At 36.2% G+C, this 17,615-nt stretch overlaps 1 protein-coding gene across 2 annotated transcripts in view; it reads right to left on the minus strand.

Annotated features, from left to right (window-relative positions):
- The window catches only part of Mdfic2 (MyoD family inhibitor domain containing 2), an 83,860-nt gene that overhangs the window by 37,753 nt on the left and 28,492 nt on the right, over positions 1-17,615 (minus strand). Inside the window, exon 3 of one of the 2 annotated variants that reach the window (XM_048355210.1) lies at positions 8,077-8,085. The exons of the other annotated variant lie outside the window; for it this stretch is intronic. Coding sequence (XP_048211167.1) covers positions 8,077-8,085 — 9 coding nt within the window. The remainder of the gene's footprint in view (positions 1-8,076; positions 8,086-17,615) is intronic. 2 annotated transcript variants of the gene reach the window in all.

A 17,615-nucleotide genomic window follows, 5' to 3' on the forward strand; every position in this document is an offset into this window, starting at 1 on the left:
TCCTTAACAGCATTTTTCTATATTGTTTCATCCAAAGAAAGAAAAGCCAGGCACAGAGTAAGAAATGAGAGAGAGAGGGGAGGGGGGAGGAAAGAAAGAAAGAAAGAAAAGAGGGAGAAAGAGGAAGGAAGGAAGGGAAGAGAAGGAAAAAGAAAAGAAAGAAGGAAAAAAGAGAAAGAAGAGTGGAAAGGAAGAAGCCAGCCAGGGAAGAAGGTAAAAGAAAAAGAAGTAAAGAGAAAGAGAAAGAAGGAAGAAAGAAGAGGAAGAAAAGAAAGGAGGAAGGAAAGAAAGAAGGATAAAAGGAAAAAGAAAGTAAGGAAAAATAGTCTGTGGCCAAAGCAACAGAATTACATTTTTTTAAAAAAAATCCGTTCACTTGTATTTGTGAAAGAGAAGTAAGCAACTTGCTTTCTTGTCTTTGTTTAGACATTGGACAATAAAAATCATAAGAAAATATATTTTCGACATCCTATTTTTTCTGGCGTTCTTTGGAATTTGGACCCTAATTAAAAAATATGTGTTTCCTAGCCCTTCTTACTGTGAAAATCCTTGGCAATATAAACAGATGCACGGGTTGGCTTTTAATTCTGACACCAGACTGTCTGAAATAATAGCTCTAAGAAAGTGTGAATTCTTTCATTCCTCAAGCTTCAATTATAAGTACTTAATTTGTTTCTCTTTCTATTGCTGACTGTAGTCTCAATCTGCCTTATTTTTCATCTGGCTAAACATGGTACACTTTAAAAGCCCCTCGCTCTGAAAAGTTTATCCTGCATAGAATGAAACAAGCTACAAATCTGGATTATTTTCATCCACCGGGGCATGCCACTGTTATTTAGCAATTAAGATGTAAAGTGGTGTTCTGAAAAAAGCTCAGTGATAGAGCTAGTGAATTTGGACCTTTGATGATCCACCTGAAAACACTTAATATTTCTCCTAAGAGTAGATTCATCATTTGATAAACAAGTCAAATTAATAGCTTACTAACTCATCTGGACCTTTCACAGTCAAATATAGTCTTTATTTTTTGGGTTTACCATTTTCTTGTACCTCATAGCCCCTTGGTTGTCATGACCTTTCAGCCAGTCATGTGCCTCTGTGATACTGACTTCCATACTTGGCTGAGGTTACACTGATGACATGCTATTCAAAAAAATTATTAAGTCCTTCCAGTTGGGTTAATTTGGAAGAATTGGGGAGACTGATCTCCATGTATATTGTCCTATCTATATGTCAGAAGCTGCAATCCATAGAAGTCAGTTTTCTAGGGATCACAAAAAACCCCAAATCAAAGAAAGATGAATTATTACAAACATAATAAAGAATCTGTCAAGCTTCACTAGTGATAGTATAAGTCTCTTATGTGTTGATACTTTGAGGTTTTTTTTTTAATCAGTTATATTGATGCCCACTGCTAAAGATGTTTAGGTTTCATTTGTAAGTATAATGGAAGGAGTTGCTAGAGCTAGAGTACTGAAGTCCTTTATTTTTTATTATCAAACTTAGCAACATCTTAATGATGTTGATATTAGTGTTATTCCATTTTAGAGAACAGGAAAATTAGTTTTAGTAGTGCTAAATAGCATACCCAAGCCTACGGACTCAAGAATGATGAGAGGGAGGATTTGAAGCAATCATGTTCCCATTGCTTTTAGGCATTAAAACCACTAATGCACCTAATGCTTCATATTTAATTTTTGGAAAAAATACTGGGCATATTATACACACTTTACGGGTGGAAAAACTGTAACTCTGACAGTGTAATTTTCTCAAGCTCACAGAGTTCGTAAGTGGAGATGGGCATAGAATGAAGGAAGACATACCTGGTTTCAGTAACCTTGTGCTTCATATTTTAACTTCCTAAGGCATGTTAGGAGTTATAATTGGATATCCAATCTTAGAAGATGTTATCAATTCGGTTCGTCCATATGCAATGATGGATGCTGAAGACCTGAGAAAATTTCCTGGTAAGGATAAAGCCAATTGTCCATACTACTCTTCTTGGCGTATTTATGGGGTGAGGAAAATGAGTCTTAGGATGTGTTTCTAGCATAAAGTGGAGGCTGATTCTTGGGTTCCTGGAGCAGCTCACTAGCCTTGTAGCAAGATTTGCCTGCCCTCAATTTTTAAAATCAACTTGGGCATGACCATTTCTTCAAAAATGATAGAAAAAATAAAGTGACATTGTTGATTCTTTTGCCAAGAATAAAGAAAATTGAACCTGTGATTTTTTTTCCATGTTAAAAATGTTTTCCCCTGTAGTAGAAATTTCCTTTTGGTACCATGGGCCATTCTTTGAGGCAAATGCTTAGACCAGCATACTAGCTTCAAAGTTGTTTCCTGTTTTTCTTGGCCTCATTGCAAACCCTGCCAAAACTTCCCTCCTTCTCTGCTGCATTAGTAATGCAGAATGAAATTCATTGTGCCCATTATATCTGTTAAATGGTTTCCATTTTAACTCGAGAAAAATGTATCGACGTTCATGTGTTTGGCATGGGAAATGTGTATATGTATGGAAGATAGCAACTTGTCTGTTGGAATTACAGTGCATTATGTATAATGCTGCTTTTAGCTGTGTATGTACATTTCCTGGAATCTTATTGTGTCAGAGATTGGAAAGTTTACACCAGCATTGGTAATCTAATTTTTGTCTGGTGGGTGGCTGTGGAAATATGGAGTATTTGACAAAGCAAATGTCTTGGCCATCTGTGCCAGGGAGGAGTTTGGTGGCAGGGTGTTTAGTCAGGTAAGTAGAAAAATATCTCTAAAAAAATAAAACCATATTTAAAAATGATTGCCTCAAGCCTAACAAATTTAAAACACATTGCCTCAAGCCCAACCTAAATATTAATTTCTCAAGAGCAGAAAGCCATAGCACTGTGACATTTTTTAAAGCACAGTTTAAGTTCATTTCAGGAGTTCTAATTGTAAGTGTGAAGACTGCTTTGTCTTTCTCTTGCTTTTAAGAGACTCTTTCTGTGGACACCATTGTTTCCTCCCGTCTTTTGTCTTCCAAAGACATAAGTCTATGACTCATGAACATCTTGTTAAGGTTGAGGCTTAGGGGCTGCAACACAATTCCTTGCTGCATTTTTTTTTATTTGGAGGATTTTTTCAGCTGATTGATTTTTCTTGGAGGTCTTTGAAATGTCTTCTACCAAGCAATAATTTTCATTTTTCTTTGTTCTCTTCAAACTTGGGGTTGTATTTGTGCTCAACTGTTCCTGGGGACTAAATCATGAATTGTGTTATTTAATAGGCAAGTGGAGAATTCTGAGGGTGGGAGCAGGGGCTGTACTGTTCTCTATCTCTCAGAGTTGCTTAAATCCTTCTCACTGAGCTGTGGCTGGACTGGGATGTAGTTTTCAGTTTTAGTCCTCAGGTGTATTCTAGCCGCTCATCTAAATGCAGGGGTTCCTAATGTGGGCACTGTTGTTATTTGTAATGGAAGGAATTTTTGTTGGGAGAAGCTGTGCTTTGTGAGTTGGACAGTCACAGCCCTGGCCTCTCCCCACTGGGTACCAGTAGCGCTTTGTCCACTGTATCCAGATCATCTTAGCATCCTCTGGGGCTGAAGTCACCCTCCCAGCTGGAAACCACTGACCTAAAGCCATGTTGAAAGACATGGTTGTTGAGAAATTCCCATTAAAAATACTTAACTAGAGCAATGCAGGGACAATCCTGAGAGGCCTTGGGTCTTATAGGGTACCAGGAGGCAGTGTATCACATTTCTCTGGAGAAAACACTGAGATAATTGTCTGGAGTTTCTTAGCCTGAGTAACAGAGGAGGTAAGGGTCACCTTTTAACTGCTTTGCTTCTGATCTGCTAATTATCTCCTCACCCTGCGATACCTTTTATCTCCCCTCCATGCAACTTGACTCACCGAAGGTAGATTCTAATTCTTCTCAGACTCTCCTCCTTAACTACTTTCCACCCTAACCTTCCTACTCTTCTGTCTCTCCCTCTGGTTTTCTTTGGCTCAAATGGGAACAGGGTGCCCATTTATTTCTTTAATCCACTTCACCACCTAATAAGATATTCCCTTCTGATCACCAATTTTAACAAGATGCTTCCTTCATCTGGAATGTTCTCCAGTAAAGAACTCATGTTTCCCCTGATGAGAATTCTCTGTTCCAATCTGATGCTGCTGAAGCCCAGCTTCTGTTTATTAATGCAATGCAGACACCTTCCTGTGCACTTTTTTTCTCAATGCTTCTTTGAGTAGGGCATTTGTATTATATTTAATGACAGTCTTACGGGCCTGTCAAAAGAGAATTATATTTGTTGTTGCAACAGCAATTATAATAACACACAATTGAATGAAGTAATCAAATGAAACTCATGATGAGATAGAGATGATGATGATTATTATTATTAATTTTGAACCCAAAGCCTGCATACTGTTCTTTAGGTTTTTTGCTCAAGACTCTACCACTTAAGCTACACTTCTGTATCTCAGCTTTTCGGTGGTTAATTTGAGATCAAAGGGTCTCAGACTTTCCTGCCCAGGTTGGCTTTGAGTAAAAAACTTTAGATCTCAGCCTCCTGAATTGCTAGGATTAGAAGTGTGAGCCACTGTACCTAGCTTAATGTTGTTATTATTTTTTATGCTCTGAAAGCTGTAGATGTATACTTACAAATATATCTAATCAATACGAAGGATGGGAAAAGAAGAGGAGACAAGATTGAGTGACGAATAAAATGAAACTGACACAAACAGGCTGACAGCCAGCTGTAAGTCTCTTTAGGGCAAATGCAATTAACTTAGAATAATAGACTCAAATTTGATGGGTAGAAATGCATTTTTATTAACAATCACAGGCTGACTCATTATGCTCTTATGAATAAAATGGTACTTACACTTGGTGCGTGTGTGTGCATGCATATATAAAAACATACACATATGCCTCTGTATATATACATCCTTGTTTTCCCCATTCTTACAGGGCCTGCTTATAATTTGGGTGGAAAAGTTGATTTTTTTAAAAAGAAGAATGTACTTGAGAAAGAAAACTCATTCATAAATTGTCTCCAGGACTATAAATTCTGAATATTCTTCCAAGTTACATATATTAAAAAAAAATGCTACTTATCTGGTGCTATTAGACATAAAACCAGTGAGCCCTGGTCCCAGAAATGCTAGTCCTTTGAGGATTTCAAATTGCAATCAGGGATTTACAGATTTCATTTTGAAGAGGAGAAGTCATTACTAGAAACCTAAGCTCATTTCCTCTCCTTTAATAGCTATTTTAAATCATTCATTTAGAAAATAATATTAACTATTTAGGGCACTTCCCATACTAGTGATTCTTTAAAGAGTTTTATTTTCTAAAATTATTTCAAAAGAAAATGGAAATTAGAAAAAAGTCCAAACAAAAATTTGGTCATATAAGTTACTTCTGGATAACATCTCTCTCTCTCTCTCTCTCTCTCTCTCTCTCTCTCTCTGTCTCTGTCCTCTGTTTCTCTCTCTTTCTCTCTCTGTCTGTCTCTCTCTGTCTCCTCTCCCTCCCCTGCAAGAGAAAAACAGCTTAAAACTTTAACAAACTATTACCAGAGTCTTTTTTTAAAATATTTTAATGCTAACTAGTTGGGGAAAATCTCTTTGACCCTTGGAAATCTATAAACTGGACTTGCAGTATAATTAAGGAATCTTATGTGGTGAATAATCTCTTGAAATGAATTTGTTCCTAATTTAAAAAGAAAACAATTTTAATTCTGTGCATGTTGATATTGATGCCTAACTGAACTAGTATCTGGGTAATACAAGGGGCAAAGAGTTAAAAAAAAAAAAGGAACCCAGAATATGGAGTCTTGCATAATACTTTGGGAACTGTACACACACACACACACACACACACACACACACACACACACACACAATTTTTCCAAATGCAAAGTAAAGCTCTCTGAGTTATGTAATTGCTATTCTTCAAAAGGACATCCGAAAGGTTGACACTTCAAAATGTGTGCTTCCTGTCACCATGTAATGTTTTTTCATGTCTACGGCTGGTATTAAAAACAATCTCTGTAGAAGGGGGCTGCCATTGCCAATTTAGGACACTCGCTTTGTTATTAGCGTAGGCATATTAGATCATCCTCTTACTCTTCCTGCCTGCTTTGTTCTTCTGATATGGCAGGGAACTGAAATTGACAACAGCCTACATTTATGTAACAATAACTTGCATTGTTAAATATATATGTGTAGATCGACAGATAGAGAGTTCTTTTATTCCCCGGTGATATCAAAGTTCATTCCACAGTATATGCAGATGTTACTGAGGTGAACTATGGCAACTATTTAAAAGTGCAATGTATTGACAGCCTTGAGAGTCTTAGTACTGTTCATCATCTTTTAAAATTTCTGATATTTTTACTCCCTTAGAAAATTTCTGTTTTCTTCCAAGAGGAGGAAAGGATAAAGGTCACATTTTGTTCCTTGTGCAGTAAACCACAGGCAGTTTAAGAAAGTAAGCTAGGAAGAAGGTGTCGAAATCTACAGGCTGGAAGAGCATTGCTCTTACAGACACAGGGAAAGCAGGCTGCAAGCTGGCTCAGGCACTTGCTTTTTGTTGTATGGATTAAAACTATGGGTAGTGAGCCAGGCACTGGTGGTTTTCACCTGTAATCCTAAACTACTCAGAAGACTGAGATCTACTGATCATGATTCAAAGCCAGCCTTGGCAAGAAAGTCCACGAGACTCTGACCTCCCAGTAACCAGCAAAAAGCCAAAAGTGGAGCTCTGGTTCAAGTGGTAGAGCACTAACCTTGAGTGAACAAGCTAAGCAACAGCACCCAGGTCCTGAGTTCAAACCTCAAAACCAGCACCAATCAAAAAAAGTCAAAATGGGGAACCTGAGGATTAAATAGACACCACTAAGTGTAGATTTAGGAAATAAAAGTACAAAACACTCCGTTCAACTCCAGGTGTTTGTTGCTATGTTTGTTTGTTTAATAACAAGAATGCCTCATGCAATGTGGAAGATAACATAGAAACTGACAGTAGGTTTACATTTATATAACAATATATGGGAAGCCCTTAATATCGACAGCTTTTATATTTTTTGTCTGAAATTTAAATGCAATTGGTCATTCTGAGTTTGACATGATAATTTTACATAGTTTTTAGGAAGTAAGCTACAATTAAAGTGATGATAGACCTGTTTAGAAAAAAGCCAACAGTACCTTTGGGTTGCTATTCTCCACATAAACCACTATTTTAATATTCTTAAATCTACTTTCCTTCTCACAGAGTGACAAGAGTCTGTATTATAATTAAACATGACTCTTCCAATAATCCATGGCTCTGTCCTGGATGAAATATTTTTAGGTAGTACAGGTTCAGGTCATAGCTTGATTTTTCAGGGGGACTTCCCTAAATGCCCAGGAAAGGTGGAGATTTTCATGTCTTATTCTTTTGGTTTATTATCTGAATGTCTACGACATTCTGAGAGATCAATCCATGTTACTTGAATGAATTACTTTTCTTACCACTGGTTTCAATGCCTCTCATTTTTTTTTCCTGACATTTGCCATTTCCTTCCTTTTCAACATATGAAGAAGGAAGTTGGTACTGAGAAGACACTATTTTTCTGACTTACAACAAAAGAAACAGAGGTAGCATGGAAGGTTGAAGATGCCTGAAGACTGAATTCCTTGGGAAGAATTGGTAAAGTATTTCTTTAAACCCTCTGGGAAACATAAATAATAGAAATATAAACATACTCTTAGTTACTTCATATTTATTTTCTATCATGGGACATATATATATATATATATATAATCTATTACATGAATACATTGCATTTTTTCTAGACTTTAATACATAACATTTTTATCTTTGGCTTTATATTAATTGTTGTTGTTAGTGTATTGGAGCTTGAACTCAGGGCCTGGTGCTCTTAATTAACTTCTTTACTTAAGATTGTCATTCTACCATTTGAGACACACCGCTACTTCTGTATTTGTGCTGGTTACCTGGAGATAAGAGTCTATTATTTATCTGCCCCAACTGGCTTTGAGCCACAGTCCTCAGATCCTAGTCTCTTGGGTAGCTAGAATTACAAGTATGAACCACCAAGGACTGGCCCTTCTTAAGTTTTGAACAACAAACCCAAGCTAAAATGCTTTCTCATTAGAATTTAATATGTACCATTAAACATATTTTAAAATTCAAAAGGGAGGATTCTTTAATAATATACAAAAAGACATTGCCTCTTTACCTCTGTCATCTAATGATTGGTTTTGTTATGTTTTTCAGAGAAAGTTTTATATTTGGGGGCTTGCATTCTTTCTCTCTTCAACTCCTCATGACGAGAATGACCAGTATGTATCATCTTGCCTAGCTTATTTGTTGCTTGGGGGTCTAATAAGTTGTGTTTTTTTTTTTTTTTCTTTTTGGTTCAGGCTGGTCTTGAACCATGCTCTTCTTCATGTCCTTCTCTTGAGTAACTGGAATTACAGGTATGTACCATCACCAGTCACAAGAGACAGAACTGGGTTGTGCCTCAAATTACTCAAAAAATTTGTATGTTTTGTCTTATTATAGTTATAATTGGGAACTATGAGTGGCCTTTATATCTTGGGATGGACCTTAAGGCACTACAGGAATGGGCTTTGGTGTGGAGACAATGAACAGATGCCATTGTTGCTTTTGCCTTCACTTTGCAAAGGAAAAGGGAATAGAAACTGATTTAGTTTCAGTGTTTCATATATATATATATGTATATATATATAAATTATTTTCACTATCATCCTTTTCCCTTCCTGCTTCAAACCCACCCTTTTTTTCTCTAAGTGATTTTTTTTGTTATTTAAAAGAATCTCATAGCAGGAATCCTGCTGTGAAAATGGGGGGTGGGTGGGAGGGAAGTAATGTTTGGTCTTGGGAAAATTGCCAAATTCACAATAACAGAGAACATCCTCCATTCAGCCTACCCTCTAACCCTTCCCCTTTTAGATGCTGATGAGACATTAGTATGGTTGAAACCTGTTGGCTCCTTGGTTTATTTATTTGGTTAAGATTACAGTTGCTAAGATACGGTAGTTATTTCCAATTGTAACCTCCAATGCCAGTGGTCATAAAACAAGAGCACTAAAATCTCTTTATTTGCTAACTCTAATAAAAAAAATTCTTCAGGGGGCCAGGGAGTTTTCTGGCATAAGAAAAAAAAAAAAAGAACAGCATACCAAATGGAATATATTATAGGACAAAATTCCATCTACCTATGTAGCTGATGTTGAGTTATTTTGCTTGAAGAGCTACAGAGAACTTCTGACTTTGGGCTTTTTATTAAGTTATTGTTTTAAATACAGGGAGTGGTCAGATGGTGCAAATTTTATGCCTCCTCTTTAGCGGTTGGAGCCTAAGTATTTCTTTTCTCAATCTGTTACTAGTTATTCTCTTTTAAATAAGAATTTTGAGGGATTTGGAGTTTTTAACACTTGCATACAACCTCTTGAACCATATCTGTCTTTCCCATCATGGGTATATAGCCCTAACTCTCAAGCTCTGTTTACTGATACTATTATCTTAACACATAATTGACCAACTAATTACAACTTTGGTATCATTCAGGACATTTTTTACAAAACCAGAAAGAAACCATACCCTCTGTTCTTTTATTGTGATTAACAACAATATTTTTTACTAATTTTATTTTTCTTCATCATGAATTACTTAAAAAAAAACTCAGAATATTTTTCCAACCAGATTTTAATAAGCTCCAGGACATTCCTTGGAGTTATGTCGGTAAATATTTTCAACTAATACTTAAAATAAAAACCATTAAACTGGGCAGGAAAATGACTTAGGAGAAGCCAGTTTGGCAAAGATTTGTTCAGTGGATGTGTGTAATTTCAAATTACTGTATGTTTTTATTTCACAAAAAAATTCCAACTTCTCCAGAACACTTGAAATACTAATATCCAGAGTTTCTCCTGGCAATTCTTTCGTTTGTCCTGGAAATGTCTTGCAATTTCGGACCAAGAAAATATTGTGTTCCTTTTGGATTTATAGACATAAACATATGTATTTCTCTCTCAGTAAAGTTCTTTTTCAGAGCAAAGCCAGATTTCCTGGACTGACTTTCAAAGAGTTAGAAGACCTCATCCAAACTAGGTAGTACCATTTAACTGGAAAAAAAATGACCTTCATTAAAATCAAATCTATATAAAGATAAATGATTAAATAATGACATCTTGCTGTGGTTTGATTAACAGTAACATTGTATGAATTCACCATTTAAATGGCTGATTCTGAGATGTGCATCCTGGGTGAAATCTTATTCCATAACAAGCCCATGGCTGATGGTAATTCCATTGGAGAAATGGAAGAAAGATACTTGCTGCACACTTGTTCAGTTCAGAGTGAGTCCTCAAGTTCTGTGGTGGTTCTTGCCTGTGGAGTTGGAAACACCAATGGCATCTCAGTTGGGAGAACTTAATATCCAAGAGGTAGAGCTGTGGTCTTCAGCCTTCAAATTCTTATTTTTTTATTTAAATTTCATTGTAAAGGTGATGTACAGAGGCATTTTTCTTTTTTATGAATGTGCTTTATTTTCAAATATGATACTAATCTTGAAGTGATTATTATCTACCACCCTTGTCTCCAAATGATTCTTGATTATATTGAACTTTTTTATGTACAGAGGGTTTAAGTCAGGTCATGAGTACATTTTTTGACAGTGTTACTCACTCCGGCATTTTCTCCCACTTTTCTCTCCTGTTGCCCCGCCCCTCCAAGTAGTAAAGTTCATTTGCAACATAGCACCTAATGAGTATCATTGTTGTGTTGGTTTACCCTTTGTCCTATTGCTTCCTCACCTTCCCAATCATGATATTGGCATCATCTGAATTTAACTTTATCTGACTAAGCAACCCAAAGGCTAAGATTATACATCTACAAAGTCTCTAGTTCCATAACAGTGTATATTATAGCAATGTACTAGATTAAGATTTTACCCACTTAGAGTTGGGTTACATAGCATTAGTGGTAGAGTGTTTGTATAGCATACAGTGGACCCAAGTGCAAACCCAAAAATAGCAAAAATCCATCAATCACTCAGCTTTCACTGTTCTAAACAGAATTTTACATGCCTTTCTCTGGCCTCTCCATGATACACTGTACATCTTTGCTCCTTATGGGATGAATTAGTGACTTCATTTGGCCCAAATAGAATATGGTAAATTCAGGGGGTTTGCAAATTCGTTCTTCTGCCTCTTGTACTGAGAATCATATGTCTAATTTGCTGCTGTGTAAAGAAGATGAAAAACATCTTGAGGTTATGATGGACATCTTCAGTAATGAGATAGGCACATTGTGCCAGATTAACCAAATTTTGACACTTTGCTCAGATGAGCCACAGTTCAGTTAACTCATAGTTATGCAAGCAAGAAATCAATGCACTTTGTCATTTGCCTTTGAAATGTGGGATGATTTGTGACACAATATTGTCATGTCAATATCTAAATGGATAGAGAGTGCTCTGTTTTGCTTCTTAAGTTAGTCTTCAAAAGGAGCTGGGTGCCAGTGGCTCACTCCTGTTATCCTAGCTACTCAAAAGGCTGAGACCTGTGGATTATGGTTCGAAGCCAGGACAGGTGAAAAAACTCCGAGAGACTCTTATCTCGAATTAATCATTCACAAGCTGGAAGTTAAGCTGTGGCCCAAGTGGTAATGCACTAGCCTTGAGCACAAATGCTCAAGGACAGTGCCTAGGCCCTGAGTTCAAGCCTTAGGACTGGTACAGATGTGCATGTGCACACGTGCATGCACACACACACACACACACACACACACACACACAAATAACAGTCTGCAAAAAGGGGTACATGGAGTGATCACCTCTATTGTCAATTATGTCTTTTGATGTAATACTAGCTCTGATGCTTCAATTGGATTTGGGCTCATATAGATCTGAATGGTTTCAGTAAAGTGATGTATTGATCAGCATGTAATTGATCAATGCCCCAAATCTGTTACTTGGTGACATTGAACAAACTGGAAAGATTTTGCAGACTTATCACATCAGAGGAATTCTTTCACAGTATCTTGCTAAGATTTAAATATATTTCTATTTGATGCTGTGGTTTTTCCATTGAAGCATATGGGTAACCTGCCAGTGACCCATAAGCCTTCCATGGATATCACCCTACTTGCAGCAGGGGGTGGCTATTCGCTGATGGTTAGAGGCTGGAGTCTCCATCAAGGAGAGAAGCTATTGTAAGTAATAACTGCTGAGGGAATATTGAACTAAATAGTTCAGTTAAGGCAAGTTCAAGAGAATAGTAATTTAGGGACATGACTAGAGGTTACAATCTCCAAAGCTAAATTAATCTAGGCAGAGCATAGAAACCAGTGAAGTTGAGTAGGTTATACAGAGAGCCATGGGGTTAACTGGAGAACATATGTTCTAATTATAGGAGGGAGTTTCTTGTCTCTCCAATTGGTTGTCATGCATGATCGTGTTGTCTTTTATTTGTTACTTACTGTGTTTGGACCTGTTCTAGGATCTATGGATTCAACAGTGTAACAAAACAAACTACACAATAGAGAAACCTCACAAAAACTAAGAATGGAAAGTATTTTCGATTGTGATAAGTGCAGAAGAGGAAAAATAGAACACAGGATTGGGATTTTAGAAAGAAATTCTATATAAGTAAAATTTCAGGAAAGATGGCAACCCTCAGGTCTTATTAAGAGAGTCTCTTAGGGGAAAGAAACCAAAAAACAACAAAAAAATGGAGTGAAGGCAGAGGAAGCTAGATTCAGAGGCAGGTGATGCATGGTGACCAGTGAGAATGGGTGGGGACTTACAGAAGGGTTAGTGTGAAAGGTTTTCCAATGCCCAGAGCTTTGTCTGCTCTGATGGGATGCCTTATTTCCACAAGGAGTATGTTTCATGGTGATCTTCAGCTCTAAACATTAAGTAAATCCCCAGAGAGACTATGACAAAACCCATGCAGAGACATGGAAATTCTGGCTACAAGTAACCATAAGTTTAAAAAATACTATTTTAGAATATATATATAACTAGAGGTGTTACTTAGTAAGCTTGAAATCCTGAAGACTTAAGCCCTAGGACCAACAGCAACAATAATAAAATACAACCATTTCTAAAACAAAGTCCAGAATCTTTCTCTAGTGTGGTCATATATATAATATGGTTGGTTCAGCAAAAGAACAACAAAAAGGTTAACAAATGCAGACACAAGATTAATTATGAATCAATCTAGTTTGATTCAATAACAGCTATTTAGTAGGCATATTTATATTTTTAATATTCTTTTCAGGACCATTAAAACTTGGGGATAATTGTACATAACAAAACCCAGTTTCAATTACAAAAATAAAATTGTAACTAGTAATGATGAAACATTAGTGTCAATTGCCTAATTTTAACAGGTAGAAAGTCTGTATTTGAATCCTGTTGACTTTAATGGGTAAATTAAAGTCATATTTTAAGATTACTTAAAAGAGTCTTTTTAAAAAATAGTCAAGCCCAAACATTCCAAAGTTGCTTATTTTTATTCAATCTGTGCAATTATTCTCAATTATTATTTTGTTTTGTACAAGTTTCACATTATCATAAACAGATGTGCGCACGAACTGAAATAACATAATCCATCTTATATACAAAGGGTATGAAAGCAAAAATAGACATTCTTTGGGGCTTTTCTTCCACTAGACTTTGGAGAAAATTAGTTTTTACTCAGGAAACATTTGGAACCATAAATAACAAGTTTATTCTCCCTAATATTAAGGTAGCAGAAGTATGATGTTTTAAAAGCCCCACGTTTCCATCTCTGAAGTCAAGAAATACTGAGAAGTTTATTGCTTAACTTTATCACCGTGTAGAAAAAGATAATCTTTTTCTCAAAACTGTAATAGCCAAAGAATCCTACACACAGTCCCACCTTCTCCATAGAGACATTCAGTTACCTCGCATGGTAGTTCAACTCTTGGCCATTTTACCACATTCTTCTATGCAGTGATTTATATGTAGATAGCATCCCTCTTTTTTTTTTAATAAAATAAGAAGCATTATTATCTAGGTCAGTTTTTCTCTAACTTAACTTTTCTCTATAATAATGTTCAAATATTTGTACTCTGAATGTGCCACATTATGTATAACTTATAATAATCTGATGGGCATTCAATTATTTTTAATAATAATAATAATATTTTTGGTAGTACTGAGGTGTGAACTCAGGCCTTGATAGGCAGAACTCAGTACTTGATAGGCAAGTACTCTATCACCTGAGTCATACCCTTCAGCCCCTTTTGCCTTACTATTTTTTTCACATAAGGTCTTATATTTGAGCCAGACCAATATGTAACAAAATCCTCTTGGTGATCCTTAGTTGAAATGGCAGGTATTTACCATCATAACCAGCACGTTTCCCTGCATGGGAAGCCATGCAGGCCACGGTTCTTTGGGTCTAACTTACTTTGCTTAATGTAATTTTTTCTAAGTCCATTTCCTTACAAACGGGACAATATCATTCTTTTGGATGGAAGCATAGAATTCCGTTGTGTATATATACTACATTTTCTTGATCCATTCATCCATGGAGGGCATCTGGGTTGAATCCATACCTTAGCTATGGTAAATAATGCTGCAATGAACATGGTTGTGCTGGTGGCATTAGTGAAGGCTGGTTCGTGGTCATTTGGGTAGATGCCCAGGAGTAGGATTGATGAGTCGTGGGAAAGTTCTATGTTTAGTCTTTTGAGGACCCTCCATACTGCTTTCCATAGTGACTGAACAAGTTTTAATTCCCACCAACAATGTAGCAGTTTTTGTCCACATCCCCATCAGCATCTGTTATTATTAATTTTCTTGATAATGACCATTCTAATTGGGGTCAGACAGAATCTCAATGTTGTTTAGATTTGCTATGCGACTCTTATCTCCAATAAACTCCCAAAATATCTGAAAGTGGAGCTATGGCTCAAGTGGTAGAGCACTAGCTTGAGCAAAAGAAACTAAGAGACAAGGTCCAGTACTGGCATAAAAAACAAACAAAAAAACTATCAAAAGTCTATACCAATAAAAGTCTAAACCAATAAACACAGTGAGCAGGTAAAATTCTATAACCCTATTGTCCCTTTGGTGTCAAGGAAGTTGAGTTATTTCATTTAGAAGAATAGTGGAAGTTAAAATATCAGTAAACTATAGGTTAAGAAATAAAATAGAGTAATGACAGATGATTTTTTTCAAGCCAAACTTTTATTTTACAAATTTATAGGCTTGATAAGCACACACATAAAAACGCTGAGGATGAGCCTGGGTTGTCCTGACATCTGCTTCATAATGAGTGGATCTGGGCTAGGGGAGAGAAGGAAGCCCATTCCCTCAGCCATGGATCACGTGCCCTTTGAACATTGGAAATTGGCCGCCATGCAATGTCTAGAAATGGACAAAGACCACTGTCTCATTGGAAAGTTCATTAATGCCTTGATTATGTGCAAACTGAAGAGTCTGGGCATCTTACCAAAAACATTGCTAATTACATGGAAAACTTGTAAAATGTCTGCAAACATGCAATTTAAAATCAGAATCTACCCCTTCTCCTCTTCTTTCCTAGAATTACACCAATTTATACTTGGAATAATACACCTGAAATTCCTTTATACTACAATTAGTAACAATGGGCTACAAATTCTGTGTTCTCAGTAATAGAAGGAAAATCAAATAATTTTAGTTAAGTTCCTCATCATTAGTCATACCTCTTTAAGGCACATTCTGAAACTGTTTGTTTCCAAGAGAATTAAAATCAACTTAAGGCTTATTTGAGTTTTCTGAGCCATCGAGAGAGAAATGTAATTTGTGAGACATGGTTTTACCTGTTTGTCAGTCTTCCCAGTGAGGGTATACAGTATAATCCTAAACTCTGTGATTTCTCTGAAATGAAATAGTAATGCTTAATTACAGTTAATAAAACCTATCCTTGCTGTTCTAGTTTAGGAAGTTAAATTAACTTTGAAGGATCACGGATTCAACTGTTCAAATAGCCCTGTACGTTTTCTCAGTGTTCACTAAGGAACAACAAAGACAAAAGAAATTATTGCTGTATTAGGAAACACACACACACACACACACACACACACACACACACACACACACACACACACTGCTGCATCCCTACCATGAATGACACATTAGACAGGAGAGCCAACCAGTGTGTCCTCCTTTGCTCAAAATATACAGAAACAATGGTAGGGGCTAAACAATGACAATGGTCTTTTAGTTTATTCTGTGAGAAATTCCTTTACAACTCATTTACTCCCAAGTGAAGAGTCTTCTAAACATATTTAGCATACTAATATTTTAAGTAGATGAGTTCTTTTCCTATGCCTGCAACTGGAAGCTTACATAAACATATTTTGTATGGATATTTGGAATTTCAGCATATGTTTTCTGTTCCCTGGGAAATGGATTAAAATTTCTCCCCACTGTGAAAGCCAAGGAAAGGCCAGAGTATGGACTAAGTGAATGACAGGAAAGCAAAGCCAGTGGTGGAGAGAATATTTTGTCAGCAGTATAATAAATCACAGATTGGATAGGGAACTAGTATAAGAAAACAGACCATGAAAAATGAAAGAGAATGTACATAGTCCTTATGGAAAGGGAAGCCACCACAAAGTCTTTTCTAGAAAAGTACTTTGATATTATATGACATGATATTGTAGGGGACTTGTTTTGTCTGAGTGTGCTTTCACTACTGGGGAGGAATTGCTTTGACAAACTCTTCCCTCTTTGTTAAAACTAGAAGGGGAGGTTCAGGAATAAATGTCTTTGAGAGTTTCTCCATGGAGATAACAGTGGAGCTTTCAGTAGTTAGGACAGGAATGTCAGTGGCCGTTGCTTCTCTTGGAAAGAAAACCCATTTCTAGAAGGAGAGAATGTAGTTATGAGGTATAGAAGTATCATGGATGAGCTCAAAGATGGAAAGAGAAGGAAGGGAAGGAGGAAGATAAGGGTCAAGAAAAGAGAAAGAAAATTGGAAAATTAATCAGAAAAAGAATAACATTTAAAAGGCATCAAAGTCCCCAAAACGCTTGGGAATAGATTTAAGGAAGTAAAATCCTATAAACAAGGAATGTGTGTCTCTGGGTTTCTGGAATTTATGTTATCTGGGTTTTCATACTGTCACCTTCCAAGTTCACCAATCATACTGGACTCTTTTTTCATACATGACTTTGATTAATTAATGCAACTCTCATTAAAATCACATGCAGTCCTAGGTAGGAATTAGGGCCTGACCAGAATCAATCCCTCTTACCAGGCTTCATCTCCAGAAATTGCCCTGTATGCATTTTTTACAAGTATATAATGATGTATAGCTTTATTTCCCAAACCATTAAAATTCTCATATCCCATTTTTTGCATCTTAATGCTTTTCTCAAAAAGGTATTGATTCTGTTATCTTTGTTTTAGAGAAGTACCTCAAAGAAATATCCACTTTATATAAATTATTTGCTTCAAAAATATTTTCCATTTATAAAAGTATTTTATATAAAAAAGTTGGCAGAGTATTTATGAGAATTTTTTCTGGAGTATGTATTATATATATATGTATATATACATATATATTCACTACTAGTGA

The sequence above is a fragment of the Perognathus longimembris genome, chromosome 10, assembly GCF_023159225.1.
Source record: "Perognathus longimembris pacificus isolate PPM17 chromosome 10, ASM2315922v1, whole genome shotgun sequence".
Lineage (NCBI taxonomy): Eukaryota > Metazoa > Chordata > Mammalia > Rodentia > Heteromyidae > Perognathus > Perognathus longimembris.